The sequence below is a fragment of the Gorilla gorilla genome, chromosome 1 (genome assembly GCF_029281585.2).
Source record: "Gorilla gorilla gorilla isolate KB3781 chromosome 1, NHGRI_mGorGor1-v2.1_pri, whole genome shotgun sequence".
NCBI lineage: Eukaryota > Metazoa > Chordata > Mammalia > Primates > Hominidae > Gorilla > Gorilla gorilla.
Genome location: NC_073224.2, coordinates 218,376,541 through 218,399,348, shown reverse-complemented (window position 1 = coordinate 218,399,348; position 22,808 = coordinate 218,376,541). Strand labels below are relative to the sequence as shown.

At 43.0% G+C, this 22,808-nt stretch overlaps 1 protein-coding gene and 1 pseudogene across 1 annotated transcript in view; one reads left to right on the top strand and one right to left on the bottom strand.

Annotated features, from left to right (window-relative positions):
- LOC101131274 (neuroblastoma breakpoint family member 3) overlaps window positions 1-22,808 on the top strand; it is a 44,478-nt gene that overhangs the window by 6,495 nt on the left and 15,175 nt on the right. Inside the window, exons 2-9 of the mRNA XM_063702015.1 lie at window positions 12,938-13,020; window positions 13,290-13,359; window positions 15,886-16,095; window positions 17,831-17,933; window positions 18,770-18,984; window positions 20,035-20,107; window positions 20,571-20,782; window positions 21,831-22,040. Of these exons, the coding sequence (XP_063558085.1) occupies window positions 13,335-13,359; window positions 15,886-16,095; window positions 17,831-17,933; window positions 18,770-18,984; window positions 20,035-20,107; window positions 20,571-20,782; window positions 21,831-22,040 (1,048 nt within the window). The 5' untranslated portion in view covers window positions 12,938-13,020; window positions 13,290-13,334. The remainder of the gene's footprint in view (window positions 1-12,937; window positions 13,021-13,289; window positions 13,360-15,885; window positions 16,096-17,830; window positions 17,934-18,769; window positions 18,985-20,034; window positions 20,108-20,570; window positions 20,783-21,830; window positions 22,041-22,808) is intronic.
- On the bottom strand, window positions 6,642-7,454 carry LOC129529740 (profilin-1-like; annotated as a pseudogene).

The window sequence follows — 22,808 nt, the reverse complement described above, 5'->3', positions numbered from 1 at the left end:
GTTCCCTGAGAGCATCTCTTCTATTCTCTTGCATCTTCCCTCAGCCTGACAGTCTCTGTATAATCTTCAACACATAATTGAGCAAGGCTGTGCCAGCCCCAATGCCACCTGGCACTTTAGGTCAAATTAGGAAGGCATGAAATAAACTGGCCCTTTATAATACAGCTGTTGGAACAACAGTTGAAAGTCCAATATCTTGACTCCTGGGTTAGTGCTTTATGCTGAACTTTTTTTTCTGAATATGAGCACAGACTTCGGAATATTAGTGTCACCTAGCGTTATTAGCTAGTATTCTCCTTTTGTTTCCCCATAACATCCCCTCCTTCTTCCCAGAGATCCACTGTCCACTCATTTCCATCCTGTCTCATGCCACTCGGGGCTCGTCCCTTCTAGAATGCATCCCTGGCTCCCCTGCGTGCACACTTCTAGTTAGGTTTAGCAATGGAGGGCACCTGATGGAGCCTGGAAGTGAGAGGAAGGTGAGGTCCGTATTTCTTCCCTCTCCCTCCCTGCTCTGGCACTGAGTATCTGGCAATAGCTGCATCTGTCTATTACTTCAGTGGCCACTCTTCCACAGCCCCAGTTCTCAGTGGGTCCCATAGCATTATTTACCTTTGTTCCTTTAGCTCCCATCAAGGAAGATCCAGAGACATTCTCCTTACCCAGACATTAAGAAATGCACAGGTGAGGGAAACAGCGGCATGTGTGTAAAGGTCCTGTGGCACCCATCCTCTGCAGGCTGGAGGTCATGGCGGGAGATGCTGCATGGATTTGCCCTCCCCACTGTCAGTGAGAACAACAGGGTTCTGGAAGAGTAGAGGACAGGCCATGGGACTTGGCCATCTAGAGACAAGGCGGGAGGGATTTCCTTGAGAGGCAGGGATATGTGGTGGTTACTAATCATTCGAATCATTGTGAGGTGTCTGGGAATGTAATGGATGGGAAATCTACTAAGAAATCAACTTATGTTATACTTCAAAAAGCTCTAGTTCTGAGGACAGAGACCCGATGGAGTCACCATAGTGGGAATTTATGACCTGGCATCTGGTTCAGATACCTGGAGCTTCTTGAGTGAGGGAAGATTGGATCCCTTGAGGAAGAGTGAAGCCTTCAATGCTGCCACCAGTGTATGCTGTAAATCTTCCTCCAGGCCTTCCCCAGAAGGCCCTGAAGCCATTTATGTGGTTGACTGAGGAAAGGGAAATATTCAGAGCTTCTGTGGCTTGTTGGATTCTGGCTCTGAAGAATGCTAAACTAAGGGCCCCGTGGTGGCCATGAAAATGCACTACTTGCATCTCCAGCTGCAGGGGGCCTAACGAATCAACAGCCCCAGCTGCTACACTGCTAATGGAGGACTTGATGACATTTCCCCTGAATCTGTACTAGCCCATGAGGAGGAAAGCCTCCTATCAAGTCCTCCCAACAGAACACCCATGATGACTCATGAGGATGTTGAAGGTGTTTTCCTGTGTCAACTGTGACTTTCTTTCTTCAAAGTCTGTTTTGTTCCTGCACATTAACTGATTTATATCAAATAAGAGAATAAATGCCTAGACTCCCATGAGTCTATCTTTTACTGATAAACTCTAGTTCTGAGGACGGAAGCCTGATGGAGTCAGTATAGGGGGAATTTATAACCTGGCATCCAGTTCAGAGACTTGGAGCTTCTTGACTGAGGGGAGATCAGGTCCCTTTGGGGAAGAAAGAAGCCTTCAATGTTGTCACAAGTGTATCCTGGAAATCTTCCTCTAAGCCTTCCTAGAGGGACCTGATAATATGACTTATGATACAGTGACCCCAAATTCAGGGTGTTCTTGTCTACTCTCAAGAATGCAATATCTTCTTCCTCTGAATTGAACGTAGTACCAATATTTGTGTGTAGCTATGCACCTTAATAGACCATAGCTAATTAGATGAGGAATGGTAGACCCAATTCAACCATGCAGGCATCAACCATATCAGCATACAGGCATCCCTCTCCCACCGTTTCCTTCTTGTTCCCACTCCAAAGCCTCCATTTTATTTGTATTAATTTTCTATTGCTGCATACTAAATTACTGCAAGCATTAGCGGCGTAAAATAAGAACGATTTATTTTCTTGCAGTGTCCACAGATCAGAAGTTCAGGCTTGGATTTGCTGGGTCTTCTTCTCAGGGCCTCACAGGCTGAAATTAGGCTGGGTTTCTTTCTGGAGGTTCTGGGGAAGAACTTCCTCTCAAGTTTCCTCAGGTTGTCAGCTGAGTTCAGTTCCTTGTGACTGTAGGACTGAGATCTCTGTTTTCTTGCTGGCTGTCAGCCAGGGGCCTCGCTGCTCCTAGAGGCCTCCCATGTTCCCACTGCATGCTTCCTCCAGCCAGCAGAGGAGGATGGCCCTGCATGAAAACCCTCCTGCACTTCACATCTCTCCAGGAAGTCCTCTGTCCCTCCAAGGAACTCACCTTCACTAGGTCAAGCTCATCAGATAATCTGTCTATCTTAAATTTGACCGATTTGGGATCTCGATTACATCTGTTAACTTGTTTTTGCCATAAATTGTAACACAATCGCAGGAGTGACATCTCCTCAGTGGCTTTGTCTACACTCAGGAAGAAGTGATTATATAAGAGCAAAGATCACTGAGGGTCATCTTAGGATTCTGTCTACCATAATATTATAAAGACACAGTAGTTAAAAGAGTGTAACAGATTTCTGCTTCTGTCTGTTAGAATAAATCATATCAGACTAACCCTGCCTCCATAAACAAACGTAAAATTGTTTTCAGCAGTGTACAACAGGCAGTCCAACAGAAAACTTAAAGGGGAAGCCCCATGATTTCCTAGTTCTTTGGGGAGAATTTCTCAGCAGCTGCATAGTGGGCTAGAGTCCACTCAGGGCAGGGCAGCCCACTGAGCTGAGAAGGCAGAGATCATAGTTCAAGACCATTGAAGCAACTGCAATCTGCAGGGCAGGGCACAATGAGGAGACAGCTGATCAAAGGTGCAGCTCTCAAAGTCTATGTGGGTTTCCATATGCATACTTATCAAGGACTGGACTGTACCTGCACAAGGAAAAGACTAACAGATTTAACAGAGGGGTGGCTGCTATAAAATTGAGTTTGGACCAGAGGTACTTGAGGTGGAGGAGGGTTGGGGAATATATGATGGAGTTTCTGCCATCCACGGTGGGAAGAACTCATGCACACCTCATTAGCACCCAGGTATCCAACTGAGACACTAGAATGGATGTGCTTTAGGAATAAGTGTCACACTTTTCAATAAGGCCTATTGTTCACCAACCTGGTAAAGCCTAAAACCAAACCCTGACAAAATCCACAAAGGGGTGGATTGGTGATTGAGTCCGGCCAAATTAGAGGGTCTTGGGAAATTCTGTGGGCTTTCCGTGAATCCATTGTAATAAAACATAAACCAGTCCACATAAGTCCAAAGTGATCCATCAGACAGTAATTTTACACCCACTAGAGCAAAATTAATTCACACAATCAATGACACAGGTTAGCCAAGTCGACTTAAGCAAAATACATCTAAGAACAGCTAACAAATAACTCTCCTCAAACTCACATAGAGCATTCAGCAAGATAGACCACATATGCTGAGCCATCCTTAGTATTTTCTGTCCTTTCTCTTTGACTCGTGTATACTGTGCTCAAACTCTTAAAATTATACACTTTAATGATTATACACTTCCATGCATCTCAATTGCATGTAAGTTATATTTCAATATATTTGTTAAAAGTTTATAATTAAAAAAACTGTCCCAGCTTGATTCCAGAAATCTTTTTTATATTTTAAAAAATCTAATGTTATATATTATCAGGGCAAAAGAGAAAAACCGTATGATTACCTTGTAATACACAGTAAAAGCATTTGGCAAAATTGAAAACTTTTTTCATGATTTATAAAAACAAACCCCAGAAAACTCTCAGCATGATAAGAAGAGAAGGCAACACTTTCAACCCTATTAAGGGTAGATTTGAAAAAAACTCACAGGTAACATTATATTAAATGGCACAGGATTGAATGCTTTTCTATTAAATCAGAGAAAAAAGTAGAATATCTGTTGTTATTCTTTCAATTCAGCATTATACTAGAGATCTAAATCAATGCAATAAAGTAAGAAAAATAAAAGTATTGAAAAGATTGAAAAGAAAGAATTGAAGCTGTCTTTATTCACAGATAATGACTGTGTATGTTAATAATCCTAGAAATCTGCAAAAATCTGCCAAAACTAATTAGTGAGTTTGGTAATGTTGCAGAATATAAGCTCAATAGAAGTAGTCTTTTGTATTTCTGTGTATTAGCAATGAGCATTTGGAAAATGAAATAAAAATACAATTTCATTGCAAGTAACATCTAAATACATGTGCTTATAAATAAATTCAACAGGCTGGGTCTGGTGGCTCACCTGTGTGTGTGTGCGTGTGTATATATATATGTGTGTGGGTGGGTGTGGGTGTGTATATTCACCTTTTTGAAGATTATCTATCGTTATCTCCAAACAGGGAACATTAAGAGAACGTAAAAAGAAACCACAATATAGGAGATATCATATTTGTTTCCAACAAAGGGTTTTTAGAGTGTGTGTGTATATATATATATGTGTGTGTGTGTGTATATATATGTATGTATATATATGTATGTGTATATATATGTGTGTTTATATATGTCTAATAAGATAAACAGCACAATAAACAATTTCTCAAAAGACTTGAATTAGATACTTCAGTAAAGAAGATACATAAATGGTCAATTAGCATAGGAAAAGATGCTCTACTGTTCAGTCATCAGGGAGATCAATCAATACAACGAGATAGCAGTACATACCCAAGAGAATGGCTAAAATTAAAAAGGCTGAAAATAGCACATGTTGGTGAGGATATAAAGCACTTGGAAGTCTTATACTTGTAGGAATGAAAAATGGTAGGACTCGTTTGAAAATCTAACAATTTCTTAAAGGTTAAACATATGCAAATCAGATGGACAGTCTTCCATTCCTAGGAATGTACACACTATGTGTGCACATGATCTGTATGTGTATTTCCAGACCAGACTGAGGGGTGGACTGCTATTTCTTGTGGCCCAGTAACGAGATGCAGATGAACTGGGGAGGAAGAGAGTTTTTACTTCTGCAACTGATTACAGGGAAAAGGCCTGGAAATTATCACCAGACCAAGTCAAAATTACAAAGTTTTCCTGAGCTTATATAGCTTCTAAGCTATATGTGTATGTGGAAGTGTGCCTTCATCTAAATACAGAAGTGATTAACTTCTTCTAATCTATAACTAAGGTCTGAGTCCTGAAGACCTTCCTCTAGAGCCTCAGTAAATTCACTTAATCTAAATGGGTCTAGGTGCTGGCACCCTTATCTTGTCTCCTGCTAAATCACAGAGGTTTGGGGAGTTCCTTCAGACCTCCAATAAACTTGTTTGTGGAGGCCTGGGGAGTTTCTTCAGACCCCCAATAAAACTTGTTTAATACTAAATGACTCCTGTTAAGAATGCCTTCGTTATTTTGTCATGCTTTAAGGCCCAGGAAAAGCCCAGGCAAAGCTCTTGGTGGGCTTTGGTTACATTCCAGCCTTTGTAATAAGGGCATGGGCTTTTTTTTTTTTTTTTTTTCTCTTAATATTTAACTGAACCACTCAGTCGGTACTGAAACAGTTGTTAGGGAAGCCTGTGTTAGTGAGACCTGGCCTGCCCCGTATGGATGCTCATGATAGTTTCTTCATAATAGCCCAAACGTGGAATGATAGAAATGTCCAATAACAAGTGAAAGTATAAACAAACATGGTATAGCTACACAAAGGAATACTACTCAGCAATTACAAGGCATTAACCGTTGATGCAAATACTCATATGGATGGATTTTAAAATTATGTTGATGCATGAAAGAAGGCAGACACAAAAGAATACAGGTATAATTTCATTTATAGAAAATGGTTAAAAATGGAAACAGACCTGAAGTGACAGCGGCTCCTTGAGGCCGAGGGCTGAAAGACTGATGAACTGCAAAGGGGTACAAGAAACTTTGGGGCATAGGGAAATTCCTCTATCTTGGTTGTGGCAGTAGTTCCATTAATGTGTACATTTGTAAACATGCATTGAATTACACATTTTAAAGTGGTGCAGTCTGTTGTACCTAAATGATGCCTTTATAACATTGATTTCATCATCTTAATTTCTCCATACTAGTAATTAGCAGCTAGAAAATGAAATTCAGTAAAACATAATAGAGATTAATAGTCAGAATCATTACATGCTTAAGAATACATGCAATGAAACAGGTACAAGGCCCCTAAAAGCAATTGGTGAGAAAAATTAAAGAAGACTAAATAGAGAAATATATATCATGTTCATTGATTGGAAGATTCAATTTTGTTAGCATATTACCTCAACAGAATTCTGGTTAATATTTCTAGTAGGAGATTTTAGAGAAATGTAAAAGCTAATTTCAAAATGTATTTGAAAATCCAAGAAGCTAGAATAGGCAAGTCGGTCTTGAAGAAGCAATAAGTTGGAGGACTACTCTGCTAGACTTCAAACCTGATTTTAAAGCTGCAGTAATTTAAAATGGTAGTACTGGTGTAAGCATTCATAAATATATCAAAGTAAAAGAATACAGATTCAAACAATATGACCACATATGTAGTTATTTATTTTAGTAGAATCTTTTTTATTCATAAAAAATCCCTCCAAAACGTTTTCCAAGAACACACAGGAGGGCTATGGGTAGAGGAAGGTGTCTGTCCATCTATTCCTGGCCCCCAGCCCATGTGGTTTTGGCAGCAATAGGGGTGTGGGGTAATGTCCCCCAAAATTAAAATGGTATATGTGTGTATGAGAAGGAAAGGGGGGCAAAGCTGTGGGGAACGGTTGAGGGGAAGGAACAAAGGAGCTCGGTACTGGGAACGCTGAAGGTGGGAGGCCATTTCATAACATTTCTTGTTGATGAAACTGCCATGGACAGCTTCTTTGCTCATCAGCAGGCCCAGCGTCTTGGCAGTCATGGTGACAGTGACATTGAAGGTGGGGGCTCCACCGATGCTCTTCGTTTGAAGATGCACGGTCAATTCCCCATCCTGCAGCAGTGAGTCCGGGACCACAGTACATTTCTGGCCCCGCAGTGTCAGCCCATTCACGAAAAAGCTTGACCAGTCTTTGCCAACCAGGACACCAACCTTAGCTGGCGTGATGTTCACGAAGGTTTTTCCCTGGGACGGCGGCCCAGATGGAGGGTGAGTCCTTGTTGCTCACGATGGCCGCGAACCTAACAGGTCCCATCCGCCACGAGGCTGTAGATAGAGGCGTCCACCTGGCCGTTGCGCGGCTGCGGGGGCTCCTCTGGTCGCTGCCACTGGGGCCGCCTGGGCTGGCGGGCAGGGGAGGCGGAGAGCTGCGTGCAGGCACTGCCGTCCTCACCACGGCTCTGCTGGCTGTGCAGTCGCCCTCGCACCGCCATATATATATATTTATTATACTTTAAGTTCTAGGGTACATGTGCACAACGTACAGGTTTGTTACATAGGTGTACATGTGCCATGTTGGTTTGCTGCACCCATTAACTCGTCATTTACATTCGGTATTTCTCCTAATGCTATCCCTCCCCCAGCACCCCCACCCCAGGGACAGGCCGTGGTGTGTGATGTTCCCCGCCCTGTGTCCAAGTGTTCTCATTGTTCAATTCCCATCCATGAATGAGAACGTGCTCACGCCGCTACTTCTAAATGTTTTAAAAACAGACACCAATGCTCTTCATTGGGGAAATGGAAGACTTTTAAGTAAAACGATTTTGAGTGAAATAATATTTGTTGTTTTAAAAAGTTAATATTAACCACTCTTCATCATACACTGAAATTAACTTAAGATGTGAAAGTTAAAATTAGAAACCTTGTAAAGGAAAAATAGGAAATAATTTCGTGGACTTGACACAGGAAAATGTTTCTTAGACTAGATACTGTAACACTCACCACAATAAGAAATCAAGCGAATTGCCCTTCATTTTTAAAAACCTTCTGCTTATTATGTTGTTGTTTAACAACTTAAAAGCTATCTGTAGACCAGGAATAGCAAATAATTATTTGCTATATAATATAGCAAAAAATATGTATATAAAAATGGATGCATTCAAAATATATAAAGAACTCCTATAGGTTACAAGAAAATGACAAACACACCAGTGTATCAATGAACATAAAATTTTGAGAAGATATTTTCCATAAGAAGATATCTTACTGAACATTAGGCATGAGAAAACCAAAACACGATATCACTACCCACCTAGTAGAATGGCTATAATTTAAAAGACTGAAAATATTAAGTGTGTGGGAATGTAGAACAACTGGAAATGGCCTACATCTTTCATAGAAAAGTAAAAGAATACAATGACTTTGCAAAGCTCTGTGTCCATTTTCTTCCCGTTCACCAAGCAACTCCATCCGTAGCTATAGAGACCCAGGAAAATAAGTATGTACCTTTACAGAAATAATTGTATGAGAATATTCATAGTTACTTATGCACAGTAGCCAACAAGTAAACCTGTCTCCCGTCAGAAAAATGGATATCAAATTGTGTGATAATCATACAAACAATAGGATATTACTTGGCCAAAACAAAATGAAACAAGGGAAAAACACAGTCAAACAAATTAGTGGCATATATAAGCACCTGAGTAGGAGAAGTCAAAACGAAAAAGTACTAAATGATCCCTTTTTTAAATTTTTTTGAGATGGAGTCTCACTCTGTCCCCCAGTCTGGAGTGCAGTGGCAGGATCTCGGCTCTGCCTCCCAGGTTCAAAAAATTTTCCCTGCCTCAGCCTTCCAAGTAGCTGGGATTACAGGCACCTGCCACCATGCCTGGCTAATTTTTTGTATTTTCAGTAGGGGCAGGGTTTTACCATGTTGGCCAGGCTGGTCTTGAACGCCTGACCTCAGGTGATCTGCCCGCCTCAGCCTTGCGAAGTGTTGGGATTACAGGCATGAACCACCAGGCCCAGCCAAAATGATTCCATTTTTATGAAGCACATGATCAAGCAAAATGAATCTATGGTGGCCGCTAAGTTTAAATATTGGTCCCCTCCAAATCACATGTTTAAATGTGGTCCCCAGTGTCGGAGGTGGGGGTAAATGGGAGGTGTTTGGGTCATGGGAGTGGATCCCTCATGAATAGATGAATCCCCACCCTGGGAGAAGGTAGTGAGTGAATTCTCACTCTCTTGGTTCCTGTAGGAGCTGGTTATTAAAAAGTGCCTCTCACCTTTCCTTGCTCTCTTTTGCTTCCTCTCTCGCCATGTGATCTCTGCACACCCTGGTTCCTTTTCACCTTCTGCTGCAAGTGGAAGCAGCCTCAGGCCCTCATTAGGAGCAGATGTGGGTGCCATGCTTCTTGTACAGCCTGCAGAACTATGAGCAAAGGCACCTCTTGTCTTGATAAATTACCCAGCCTCTGGTATTCCTTTCCAGCAACACAAAGGGGCTAAGGCAGTGACAACATTCAGAATATATTCTTCATTTGGGGGATGAGTATTGACTGGCAAGGACCACATCAGAACTTTGTGGCATGGGGGAAAATGTTCTCTGTCTTTAACTATACAATGTATAATTATATTAAAATTTATTAAGCTGTGCCTTTAGGTTTTTTGCAGTATACTCTATGCAAATTTTACCTCAGTGAAGAAATGTTAGCATACAACAGAGAGATAACAAACACTCAAAAATAGAAAATTGATGGAAAGTGATAACAAATATTTAGCCTAGGAATAAGAGGGATCCGTTGAGAAGAAACCAAAAGCAATGGAATAGAACAAAGACAAAAAAGTATAATAAAAAGAGTTTTACATTTCAAAGTTTGAAATGATATTCAAGTGGCACACTGTTTCCTTGGGAAAATCAAGTGAGAACCACAACTCTGAGACTAATTCCAGCAAAAGTATGTGAATCAGTTTGATCTAATGGTACAAGGTTAGCTTTGAAGGCCAAAAGGAACTGGTTTCTAATTCTTATTCCTCTCCTCACTAGTTTTGTGACCTGGGAAAATTTTGCAATCTTTCTGAGTTTATTTTTTCATCAGGAACAGGATACTACCTAAGTAACAGGATAGTTGATAGATTTAAATATGATCGCATGGCAGTGGACATGAGCCATAATCAGTTGTTAAGAATATACTGACACCGAGCTCTCCTTTATCCATGTTAAAATTGTAGATGAACAACAGTTGACAAAGAATAGATGAAATGTTCTAACATAAATATTCTTCCCTTGTTTCTAGAAAGAAGTCACACATACAGTAAAAATAATTAGAGAGGACCTAGTTCATATTGAGCAATCTTCCCCAAACCCTGAAACAGGTCTTCTTTCTAACACCAGAGATATCTTGAGTGAGTCCAACCCCTGCAGTCCCCTCTGTCTGGAATAGATGGAGGAAGTTTGCTCCAGCCTTAGAACAGCATGGGCTGGCAAGCGTTCTCAGAGAGGTCTCGAATTCAACTCTAAAGGGCCTGAGGAATATGTGCAACTGGGTCGGGTTAAGGCCAAGCTGAATCACATGACCAGGGCTCTCACCAGCGCCAAAGTCAGTGGAAGGATATCAGTCCCCAGAGCTCTGTCACAGGCCATGGATGCTCCATGGAGGGGTGGTGAGCATATGAATAACAATCAGGAGAAACATCGGTAATGGACGGGAGGCATAAATAAACAATGTCCACCGTCCACTAAAACCCAGGAAAGTTCTCATTCAAAAGACAATGTCTTGAAGGAAACATAGGTACAAATCTTTGTGACTTTGGATTAGACATTTTTTAAGTAGGCACAAACAACGAAAAATAGATAAATGGACTTCATTAAAATAAAAAACTTATATGCGTCAAAGGACACTGTCAAGGAAGTGAAAAGATAATCCACATAATGGGAGAACTATTTCCAAATTATATGTTTGACACAGGTCTAGTACCTAGAGTATATAAGGAATTCATATAACAGCAATAAACGACAACCACATTTAACAACGGGAAAAAAGCTGTGAGTAGAGGTTTCTCTAAAGGAAACACACAAATGGCCAAGAAGCACATGCAAAGATGTTCACTGTTTTTCGTCATTAGGAAAATGTAAATTTAAACCAAAATGAGATACCACTTCACACCCAGCCGTATGACTTAAGAAAAAAATAAAGACAACACATGTTTCAAAAGTGATGGAGAATATGGAATTCTCATATATTACTATTGGGAATCTAAAATGATGTAGCTACTGAAGTTAGTAAACAGTGTGTGAGTTCCTCAAAAAGTTAAACATAAAAAAAGTTAAACATAAAGTGACATATGATGCAGCAATTGCACTCCTAGGTTTATAACCAAGAAAATGAAAAACAGGCGTTCACTCAAAAACTTGTACAAAGCTGTTCACAGCAGCATTATTCATAATAGTTAAAAAGTGGAAACATCTTAAACCACCATCGGTTGATGTATGAACAAAATGTGGTATAACCATATAGTGGAATATTATTTGGCCATAAAAAGTTGAAGTACTGATGCAGGCTAGAAAGGATGAAACTTGAGAACAATATTCTAAGAAGCAGATAGAAAATACCACACTTTGTTATTCCATATAGAGGAAGTGCCCAGAACAAGTACATCAATATATAGAGAAGGTAGATTAGTGGTTGTCAGAGAGCGCAAGAAGAGGGTAATTGGAGAGTGTCTGCCCATAGGTACAGGCATGCTTTTTGGCATTATGAAAATATTCTGGAATTAGGTAGTGGCGATGGTTGCGAAAGTTTTGGAATATGGTACAAGACACTGAAATGTATGCTTAAAAATGGTGAATTTTGTGATATATAAATTCTACTGTAGAAATAATGATAACAACAAAAGTAATAAAGCAAGGTGTCTTTCCACATCTCCATGTCCTCTATTTTCATTAAAAAAAAAAGAAAGAAAGTAAAAGCATTTCAGGGCCAGGTTCAGTGGCTACCTTCTGTAATCCCAACACTTTTGGAGGCCTATGTGGGAGGATTGCTTGAGGCCAGAAGTTCAAAACCAGCCTGAGCAACATAGCAAGACCTTGTCTCTATGAAAAATAAAAAAATAGCCAGAAATGGTGATGTGTGCCTAGAGTTCCAACTACTTGGAAAGCTGAGGCAGGAGGATCGCTTGAGCCCAGAAGTTCAAGGTTGCTGTGATCTATAATCACCAGTGCACTCCAGCCTGGGTGACAGAATAAGACCCTGTCTCAAAAAAAAAAAAGCATCTCACTTTAATAGTAAGTGGCCAAAATATGATGCTGGCTGCATGTTGTGAGGAAATGTGTTAGATGAAAGAAGTCAAATTCCAGAAGATTTCCTTTTTTCAGAAATGAGGTATAGGGGAGAGAAGCACTGGTCCACCTGAGATCTGGCTCCAGGACTTACAACAAGGGGAACTTGGGCCAGTTACAGACTCTGTCTGCCTCAGTTTCTTCATCAGCAAAACAGAAAGAATCATCCCAAAAACTGTAAGGTGAATGCTGTCAGTGAGTCCCCAAATTGACTGCACATCTGAGTCATGTTAACAAACACATTCCAGGCCCCACCTGAGCCCTCTGAATCAGAATCCCTGCAAGGAGGACAATGAACTTGTATTTGCACTGACTTTCCCAGCTGTTTCTTACTTTGATCAACTTGGGGGTGGGACCCATTGAGCTGCATCACATCATTCCAAAGCCAAAACACAACAGCAGAACAAGAATATTTTCAATGCAGTCTCTGAAGCAGAGGAGAAACTGTTGAGGGAACCTAGAAGTAAAGGACATCTGGCTTGCTGGGCTCCATTTAAACTCTGAGTATAGCAGAGACACGAGCCCTTCGGGACACTTGCCTGTCGCAGTGACACTCCAACTTCGGAAGAGTGGAAGCCCTAATTCCAAATTCAAGCATGCTTTGAGTAGAAATTAAGTTTGCCTCTTTTTGCACAGGAAGATGGCCAATCTTTCCTAAGCTGCTGACCTTACAAGAAAAAGAATCGTACTGCTAAGAATTCAAACTTCAGCAGTCATGGGTAAGTAAGGAAGTCTTATAAATCTATTTTAGCCACCTAACAAGAAACTAGAAATTTAGCAAGTTCTTTCACATTCAGGACAGTTGTGTTCACTAGATCAGAGGCACTGAGACATGAAGAAGAGATCCCTAAAAAGGGAAAGTGTTCCTTTCAGTTTTAGGACATCACTGGAATATTAGGGAAGTGGAAACACAGCTGCCTACTCTACATTATGGGTTGCCTTTGTGTCCGGAATGTGCCTAACGTCCTGATCTCTGTGCCCTTTTCAGGGAGCCTTGGGAGGAGCCCGAATCACGGATGGAATCGGACAGTGCATGGAGATGGTTCAGCAGGACAAGGGTAAGTGCAGGGGACAAGTCCAGGTCATACTGAGAGACAACGAGTGGCGCTGACAGAGACAGACAAAGATAAAATCAAAAGTTTGTGCTTCATCTTCAAAAACTCACACTAATAACACACTTGGCCTTATGAGAAATAATAAGTATTTTTCTATTTACATGAGAATTTAATCTCAAAACAGGAATCAGAAATATATTAAGTCCAGGGCATAAAACCTAAACCACTGGTCATATTTATTCTTTCTAAATAGAGCAAAGTGTAAAATCTTCTCCATAAAATGCACATTGTGCTTATGAAAAGGCCAAAGTCTTAGTGAGAATCATTGGTATTCCACAGAAGAGTGAATTAAACACAGCCAAGGGAAGACCCAAGTCTCATACTTCTCTTGTATATTCCAGAGTTCCAGGGGAATTCCAGGTGATAGAGGTTATCTCCCATACTGTTAAAGCAAGGTTGCAGACACTTGGGAATTTTGGTCCCAGTACTCTAGGAGGTCACACCTCTGTCCTGGACAATACTACAGGAATGTATACTCTTCCTATGACTCATTCTGGTCATTCTTCCAGCATCACAAAAACCAAAAAAAAAGGAAATATGTCCAAATACATGATTTGCTATCCCTCCTCCTCAGGTTTCTTACCTGTTACTTACGGATAATAGCATTACCACAGGATTATGATGAAGATACAATGTCCAAATTTAAGCACAGTTTTGAGCAAAATGCCTTGTACGAATTGGTCAATGAACAACTAGTAAATAATTATGTGAATATTTACTGAATTATATGGATCCTATGAATAATTACTGAATAATTACTGTGATTGCTTTTATTGGCAGTGCTGAAAACTCATCCCTGTGTGACCTCAAGTAAGCCACGTAACTCTGTGAACCTGCAGTTTTATCATTTTTAAAATAAAGAAACATGACAGATTTTCATTATGACACAGAATGTCAGGTCTCCCAGATGCCAGAAAATACATTTACTTAAAGCCGTTGATACGTCTTAAAGCGGTTTCCTTACAGTGTCATTGGAGGACAGCGTGGAGTGCAGAGAGACATGCTTTGAAATGGGATTGATCCAGTCCTCCTTCCTTCACTACCACATGAATGCTGGGCAGCCCAGGATCACGCTCACTGTACCCTCAACTCAGGCAAGTCCAGCAGCCAATCTTAGGAGACCTGGGCTACAGAACAGTCTCCCAAGTTCCAGGCTCACAAAACCTAGGTGGGGATGAAAGCTCAGAAAGTGAGGAGGTGGTTCAGGGGATCACTCTTTCCTACTCATTCCTCTCATCTCAAACTCACCTTCTACTGCAACACTGAGGATCACCAACCAACCGTGACCATAACCTTGATCTTGCCATGTTCTGTTAGTGGAATGAAACCAAAAATCAATGGCGTTAGTCCAACCCAACGAAATAGATATCAAACCACATTCCATAAGAACCGCTCATGGCCCTGTTCTTTTCAGTATATGGGAAAACAAAATGGAAACAACAAAATAGCATCAGGTTTATGAAACTTCCCAAGATAGATGGTCACACATGTTTTCAGGAGATCTCTATATAAATGATTTTGGTCACTTGATACCTTGAAAAGAGCTCTTGTGACACTAGAATGACATCCATAAGTGACAAGTATAAAACGTAGCGCTCAGTGACATCAAAAACCAAATCAACCCACATAGAGGAAGAGCTCTGGACATAGGGATGTCAAACTGGTGTAGAGTGTAATGAAAAGCAAAGATGGTGCCCCAGTGAGAAAAAAGAAATCAACATAACAATGGGAATCAGCAAGAAGAATACTGAGACAGGAAAGACAACATTTTTTACAAATGAATTATTCATTGACTTTCTAGTGGATACAGACAAAACTGCAGAAGACCCAGAGGAAATCAGGGCAGGCTCAAAGTTTGATATCTTACACTTGTGGAAAAGCCTTAAGATCTGTTTTAACTTAGAGCAGGTGGGGTGACTTCATGACTACCGTTAAGAAAATATAACCTGTTGGGAAACTGGTTCTGCCTGGATGATGTTGTACAGACAAGCGATAAACAATGAGGAATGTGCTTAGATGTATTGGGAAAGAGATGGGTCTGTGGCATTGTCACCAGGGTACACGAATACCGAGAGTGAATTTTAGAGGAATGATCCCCATTGGTGGTGACCCTCAGGTGAGACGAGGGTGCCTGTGTTTCAGCAAAGCCTGGGCAATTGGAATGCAGGGCTCCTAAGATTCCATGACACCCCCCAACTTGTAAGTTTGTTATGGCAACTGCAGACCATTACCTGGCACACTGGCCTCACTCTTGTCGGAGATTGAGCTATTGGCAGTGCCTTCAGCTCTGAGCTCAGGCACCTCGAACGTTGTTTTTGTCGTTAAGGATCCTAAAGTGCTGCGGGGACTGATCACATTTTTCTCAACAGTAAGTTAAGAATTTCAGTTACTGACATCCCTGACTCCTCATTAAACCTATTTGATTTCACCAGTTTTTAACCCATCGTGTGTTTGGTGTCTTCTCCCCAGTCCCTGGCCCCACCTCTTCTGCCACAAACGTCAGCATGGTGGTATCTGCCGGCCCTTGGTCCAGTAAGAAGTCAGAGATGAACATTCTAGAAATCAACAAGAAATCGCGCCCCCAGCTGGCAGAGAACAAACAGCAGTTCAGAAACCTCAAACAGAAATGTCTTGTAACTCAACTGGCCTACTTCCTGGCCAAGGGGCAGAATAATTACGGTAAGTTCTACAGGCTCACCATCACAACAGTGATGAATGATGTCCTGTCTTCTCTCTGAGAAACTGAATGCTCTCTCCATTAAAAATAAGTTCAACCCTCCCATACTTCTAGGAAAATAGAAATGGGCATTTTCACATTTTGTTAAATTTGGAAGTCAGAGGTACCAAAGTATTTAGCAAGTTTCCATGTTTGCAGTCAGGTGGGGGTGGGCCTAGAGTTAAAATCGCAGTTATTCATTTGGGACACAGGCACAGAACCACCTGTTTTCTCCAAGAGGCTAAATCGTGTTTTCAAGAATCCTCTCTGTACCATATAAGATCCGGCAGACAAATAACATCTAGTCTGTTGTTCTAAATGTGTGGGACTAGTGAACCCTTATTGTGTTCAAGCTTCTGTTGAGGGCCAATAGGCAAAGCTCTGTTCTGGGGACCCTGAGGGAAACTTGGTGATAGTACACAGTACGCGCTCTGAGGGGCTTCAAGAGGAGTCTGCTCCTAATAGAACCTGTGGTATCTGTAAGTGACAGCATCAAGAGCAGGGAGTAGGGGCCGTGCACCGTGGCTCACTCCTGTAATCCCAGCACTTTGGGAGGCTGAGGCGAGCGGATCACGAGGTCAGGAGTTTGAGACCAGCCTGGGCAACATGGAGAAACCCCATCTCTTCTAAAAATACAAACATTAGCTGGGCGTGGTGGCGGGCGCCTGTAATCCCAGCTACTCGGGAGGCTGAGGCAGGAGAATCCTTTGCACCCAGGAGGCAGAGGTTGCAGTGAGCCAAGAACACGCCATTGCACTCCAGCCTGGGCGACAGGGCAAGACTCGTTGAAAGAAAAGCAGAGAGTACCCGGTGAGAGGGAAGTCCTGCTTCCTGGGGCACAGGCTCTCGTTCCTAAAGAGGAAGAAGGATCGCACCCGAGAATGTGTGGAAGTAGCAGTGCAGTGTGCAGACCAGGGACTCTGGGCCTGTCTCCTGGGCTCCATCCAAGTTGCTTGTCTTGTCTGTCCCTCAGTTTCCTCATCTGTACATAGGGTACTACAGAAATACCCACCTCTGTAAATTGCTGCAATGAATTACATGAGCTGTTTCTTGTCAATCTCCTAGAACTTTTATTGGCACAGAGTGAACACTCTCTGTTAGTTCTTCATTCTACTGTTTCTAAATTAACACAAACCTTAGTATTTGGGCAGATTTCCTTCATGGCCTTATGGTCTTATGTCTCATCCTTTATGCTTCAGATGTGATTCTTAAAATCACATCTAAAGATAGGATGTAAAAATGAAAGATGTTTAAGATCTTTGACATATTTGTCCTTGAAATTCCCAGTAAAAGGGAAACCATCAGTCCCATAGTCTAGGGGCCTTCCCGACTGTACAAGAAATCACTACTTCATGCCCCAGTGCAGTGCTTTAGAGGAGAGGCTGCAAAGCTTGGGAAAGTGGCCCCACATTCAGAGTCAGACCTCAGGGGCTGTGAATTCTGACTCCACTTCATTGTGGTTGAATCATCTTGTCAACTTCCTTGATGTGCCTTGAGTTTCTCTTCATCTCTAAATTTTGGAGGATCAGCTGGCAGTAAGTCGGGAGACTGAAGAGTAAAGATGTGGAAATCCCTACGTAGAGCCTGGCAGTGGGGACAGTTTTGTCCTTGGGATGGACCTGGCTCCTGCCCTGTAGGCAGTGACCAGAGCAGCATGTCCAGCCTTTCACTGAGGCAGGCGTGTGTGTCTTTTCTCAGACTATGAAGACTGCAAAGACCTCATAAAATCTATGCTGAGGGATGAGCGGCTGTTCACAGAAGAGAAGCTTGCAGAGGAGCTCGGGCAGGCTGAGGAGCTCAGGTGAGTGGGCCCCTGGGGTCAGGTAGGTGGGCAGGTGTGTAAATCTCTGAAGTACAGCAGCTCGGCAGGGAGAAATAAGAGCTGAACTGGGCGAGGGGAAGGGCAGAAATTTGCATGGCAGGCTCATGACACACAAAGATTATCAAGCAGAGAACAAGGATAATAATAAGTTATGGGTTGCAGTTGTTTCTCAGAGCCTTATTTTCTGTTTTTCAAACAAGTAATTGTTGAGGAGAAATGCGCATAACACAAAATTAGCCGAAGGAGTGGGAATGACCCAGCAGCATTCAGTATACTCAAAATGATGTGCCATCACCACCCCACTCACCCTTAGTCAGAATCACCTCCTGACTGACTGCGGCTTCTCATCCTTTCACTCAATCAATGTTGCCTTCTCAAGCCTGTCATTCTTTTCTTTCATCTTTTCAATTGGCCCCATCTGCACCTGGCCTCATTTCTGTCCATGGCTTTGTATCTAGTCGCTGCAAGATGCACTATGTGTATATGCACATGGAAATGTCCATGGCCAGAGTGAGGAACTGAAAGGATGGATGTCTTTTTGAAACTGAATGAGGAAGACACCTACTTTTGTTGACAGAAGAGAAAGATGAATGGAACATCGTGGAGGGTCTTCCAGGAGCCCTCTCTCATACAGAGGAAGCCTGTGAACCATTTTTTATTCTTTGTCTTGGGCACAGACATTTCTTTAAACACGTGCTGACCTTCTGCTTGGAGGTCTCCTTGAGGACATTGTCTCAGAAATCTGTGTTGCAAAATATTAGAACTGATCACTGATCCCTTTCCACTGTTAAATTTTCTCTACTATCTCACCTTAGGCAATATAAAGTCCTGGTTCACTCTCAGGAACGAGAGCTGACCCAGTTAAGGGAGAAGTTACGGGAAGGGAGAGATGCCTCCCGCTCGTTGAATCAGCATCTCCAGGCCCTCCTCACTCCGGATGAGCCGGACAACTCCCATGGGCGGGACCTCCGAGAACAGCTGGCTGAGGGATGTAGGCTGGCACAGCACCTCGTCCAAAAGCTCAGCCCAGGTAAGGTGGCCATAGGCCCTGATGACCCAAAACCCCAGGCTTATGAGAGACTCCAGACCTCCATACTTTCACAATGACATTTGTATCGGTGGTGTTTTTTCCCACTTAACATATGTGGCCGTGACATAACCAGGACTTCCTGGGTAAGAGCAGAGGTGGGAAACCGATTGGGTTGGAGGTCACAGTATTGCAAATGTCCCTCCTCCCTTGATGGAAGGTGGTCTTTGGAGCAAGAAGCTGCACGTTTCTAGTTTTAAAGGACAGGAAGGAGGCTGTGACGGGAGGGCGCTTTTTAGAGTGAAAAGAGCTCTGGACTCAGAAGGCAGGTTCCCAGGCTGTCTCTTTGGCAATGTTCTTAGTAACTGTCGGTGAGTGAGTGATTTATCCTTCCTGAGTTTCTCTGTCTCCATCTGCAAAGGCAGGCAAATTGTCTCTTGCAAGGGTCTGAAGCATCCAAATGTGGGAACACTTAGGACTGCTTTTGAAAATGACATAAAGCCCCTCGCCGTGTGGTGTTAGAGAAGACACTTGATGTGGGGGCATTTGGTGGTAGGAAGTGCTTGAGACTGGAGCACTCCCCGTGGAGAGAATGTCCCTGAATAACAGGGCAGAAGCCACATGGAGGGCCTGTGCAGTCTCCTGATGCATAGAGGACTGTAGGACAGGTTTGTCCTCTCCTAAGAGAAAGAATTAGGTTTGAAATGTGAACTGTGACAGGACACCAAGCCTGTGCCTGGGAATCAGACCTGTAGCCAGATGGGGAAGACAGCTGCCAAAGTCCAGAGAGAGGCTGTAGAAGCCTCCATGATATGGGGAGCAAAAGGTCTTTTCAGTATTTGGCCACATCTTGATGGTGGCCCTCCAGATCAGAAATGCATTGCCTGATGGATCGGGAAACCATGCCAGGGCATTTTGTTAACGATAAAACATGAGAGCTTTCAGTTGAACAGTGACCATGCCTAGATGTTCATGTCTGTGTGCACATTGGGCTGACTGTGCTTGCAGAGTGTGAAGTGGGAAATATCTGAACGAACACTTCTTTATTTACAGAAAATGACGAAGATGAGGATGAAGATGTTAAAGTTGAGGAGGCTGAGAAAGTACAGGAATTATGTGCCCCCAGGTAACACTGAATAATCGGGAGCAAGTACTGGGTGGTAACATATGAAAAAGGTGTAGGAGGCACACCCTCTCTGGCATGTACGATGGGCCGAAAGTCTGCATTCGTTGGCCACAGTATGTGAAATTCAAGCCAGCTTGGACACAGGGTTTGGCAGCTGTTGTGTTTCTCTGTGTGTGGCGGGTGTCATGTCTGTACCGTACAGGGATAGCTGAGTCTTCATCCTCCTCGGCTCCTATGTGTCCAGTGCAATGAACACCAGTTACTCTCTTCCTCTCTGGCTCCCATGGCTGCCATGCTCTGTTGCAGAGAGAAGAGGATTGCCTGTTCCCTCTTAAAGGGATCCTCCTGTTTGCTTTCTGGGGCCACTCTCTTAATGCCTCCTGTCAAAACCAGCTAGGACTCCCTGGAGTCCAATCCCTCTGTGTTTAATGTTCTGTCATCTCTATCCCACCTGGCTCATCAGGGAGGTGCAGAAGGCTGAAGAAAAATCAGTCCCTGAGGACTCACTGGAGGAATGTGTCGTCACTTGTTCAAATAGCCACGGCCCTTGGGAGTCCAACCAGCCTCACGGGAACAGCAAAATCACATTTGAGGAAGACCAAGTCGACTCAACTCTAGTTGTAGACAGTGAATCCTCTGATGATGAATGGCAGGATGCTCGAAACCTTCTCCCAGGTAGCCTCTGTTTTCCTTGTGTCTCATACCTCTGTCTAGGCTATGGAAGATCAATTCTGAGGACAGGCTGTATACACACATATTGGTTTAGTCGGAAACTAGGATGGAGCTATGTGCGGTGACTCACACGTATAATCACAGCAGTTTGGGAGGCCCAAGTGGGAGAATCATTTGTGTTCAGGAGTTCAAGACCAGCCTGGACAATATGCTGAAACCCGTCTTTCCAAAGAATACAAAAAACTAGCCAGGCATGGTGCTGCGTGCCTATAGTCCCAACTGCTCAGGAGGCTTAGGTGGGGGTATCGGCTCAGATGATCCTCCCACCCTCATTCACTGCTCTCAGGCTAGACTCTCTCTCCTTTTCATTGGCTTGTCTTAGCTATTAATAGGAAGTCTCTGGCCAGGGGCGCTGGCTCACATCTGTAATCCCAGCACTTTGGGAGGCCGAGGTGGGCAGATCACCTGAGGTCAGGAGTTCGAAACCAGCCTGGCCAACATGGCAAAACCCCATCTCTACTAAAAATACAAAAATTAGCTGGCATGGTGGTTGGTGCCTGTAATCCGAGCTACTTGGGAGGCTGAGACACGAGAATCGCTTGAACCCATCAGGGCAGAGATTGCAGTGAGCTGAGATTGCACCACTGCACTCCAGCCTGGGCGACAGAGTGAGACTCCATCTCAAACAAAAAACAAAAAAACCAAAAACCAACCAAACAAACAAAAAAATTGAAAAAACCAAAAACAATCTGTTGTGCTACACAGAAACATTGGCTGCTCATGGGGTCAACAACTCAGGGCCCAACCTTGCTTTATAGAAACTTATAAGCAAGAAAAGGTAGAAGCCTTTATGTCCTGGTTTCAAGGTGACTGCATAGCTAAGACAAGTTGACTTAAAGGAGATCAAGACTGGAGATGAGAAGAGCGAAACCAGGGAAACAACATCTTCAAAGAAGTGGACAAGGCTGTCAGTGGCATCCCTCAGTCCTGATTAAACCTACTTGATTTCACCAGTTTTTAACCCATCATGTGTTTGGTGTCTTCTCCCCAGTCCCTGGCCCCACCTCTTCTGCCACAAACGTCAGCATGGTGGTATCTGCCGGCCCTTGGTCCAGTCAGAAGTCAGAGATGAACATTCTAGAAATCAACAAGAAATCGCGCCCCCAGCTGGCAGAGAACAAACAGCAGTTCAGAAACCTCAAACAGAAATGTCTTGTAACTCAACTGGCCTACTTCCTGGCCAAGGGGCAGAATAATTACGGTAAGTTCTACAGGCTCACCATCACAACAGTGATGAATGATGTCCTGTCTTCTCTCTGAGAAACTGAATGCTCTCTCCATTAAAAATAAGTTCAACCCTCCCATACTTCTAGGAAAATAGAAATGGGCATTTTCACATTTTGTTAAATTTGGAAGTCAGAGGTACCAAAGTATTTAGCAAGTTTCCATGTTTGCAGTCAGGTGGGGGTGGGCCTAGAGTTAAAATCGCAGTTATTCATTTGGGACACAGGCACAGAACCACCTGTTTTCTCCAAGAGGCTAAATCGTGTTTTCAAGAATCCTCTCTGTACCATATAAGATCCGGCAGACAAATAACATCTAGTCTGTTGTTCTAAATGTGTGGGACTAGTGAACCCTTATTGTGTTCAAGCTTCTGTTGAGGGCCAATAGGCAAAGCTCTGTTCTGGGGACCCTGAGGGAAACTTGGTGATAGTACACAGTACGCGCTCTGAGGGGCTTCAAGAGGAGTCTGCTCCTAATAGAACCTGTGGTATCTGTAAGTGACAGCATCAAGAGCAGGGAGTAGGGTCCGTGCACCATGGCTCACTCCTGTAATCCCAGCACTTTGGGAGGCTGAGGCGAGCGGATCACGAGGTCAGGAGTTTGAGACCAGCCTGGGCAACATGGAGAAACCCCATCTCTTCTAAAAATACAAACATTAGCTGGGCGTGGTGGCGGGCGCCTGTAATCCCAGCTACTCGGGAGGCTGAGGCAGGAGAATCCTTTGCATCCAGGAGGCAGAGGTTGC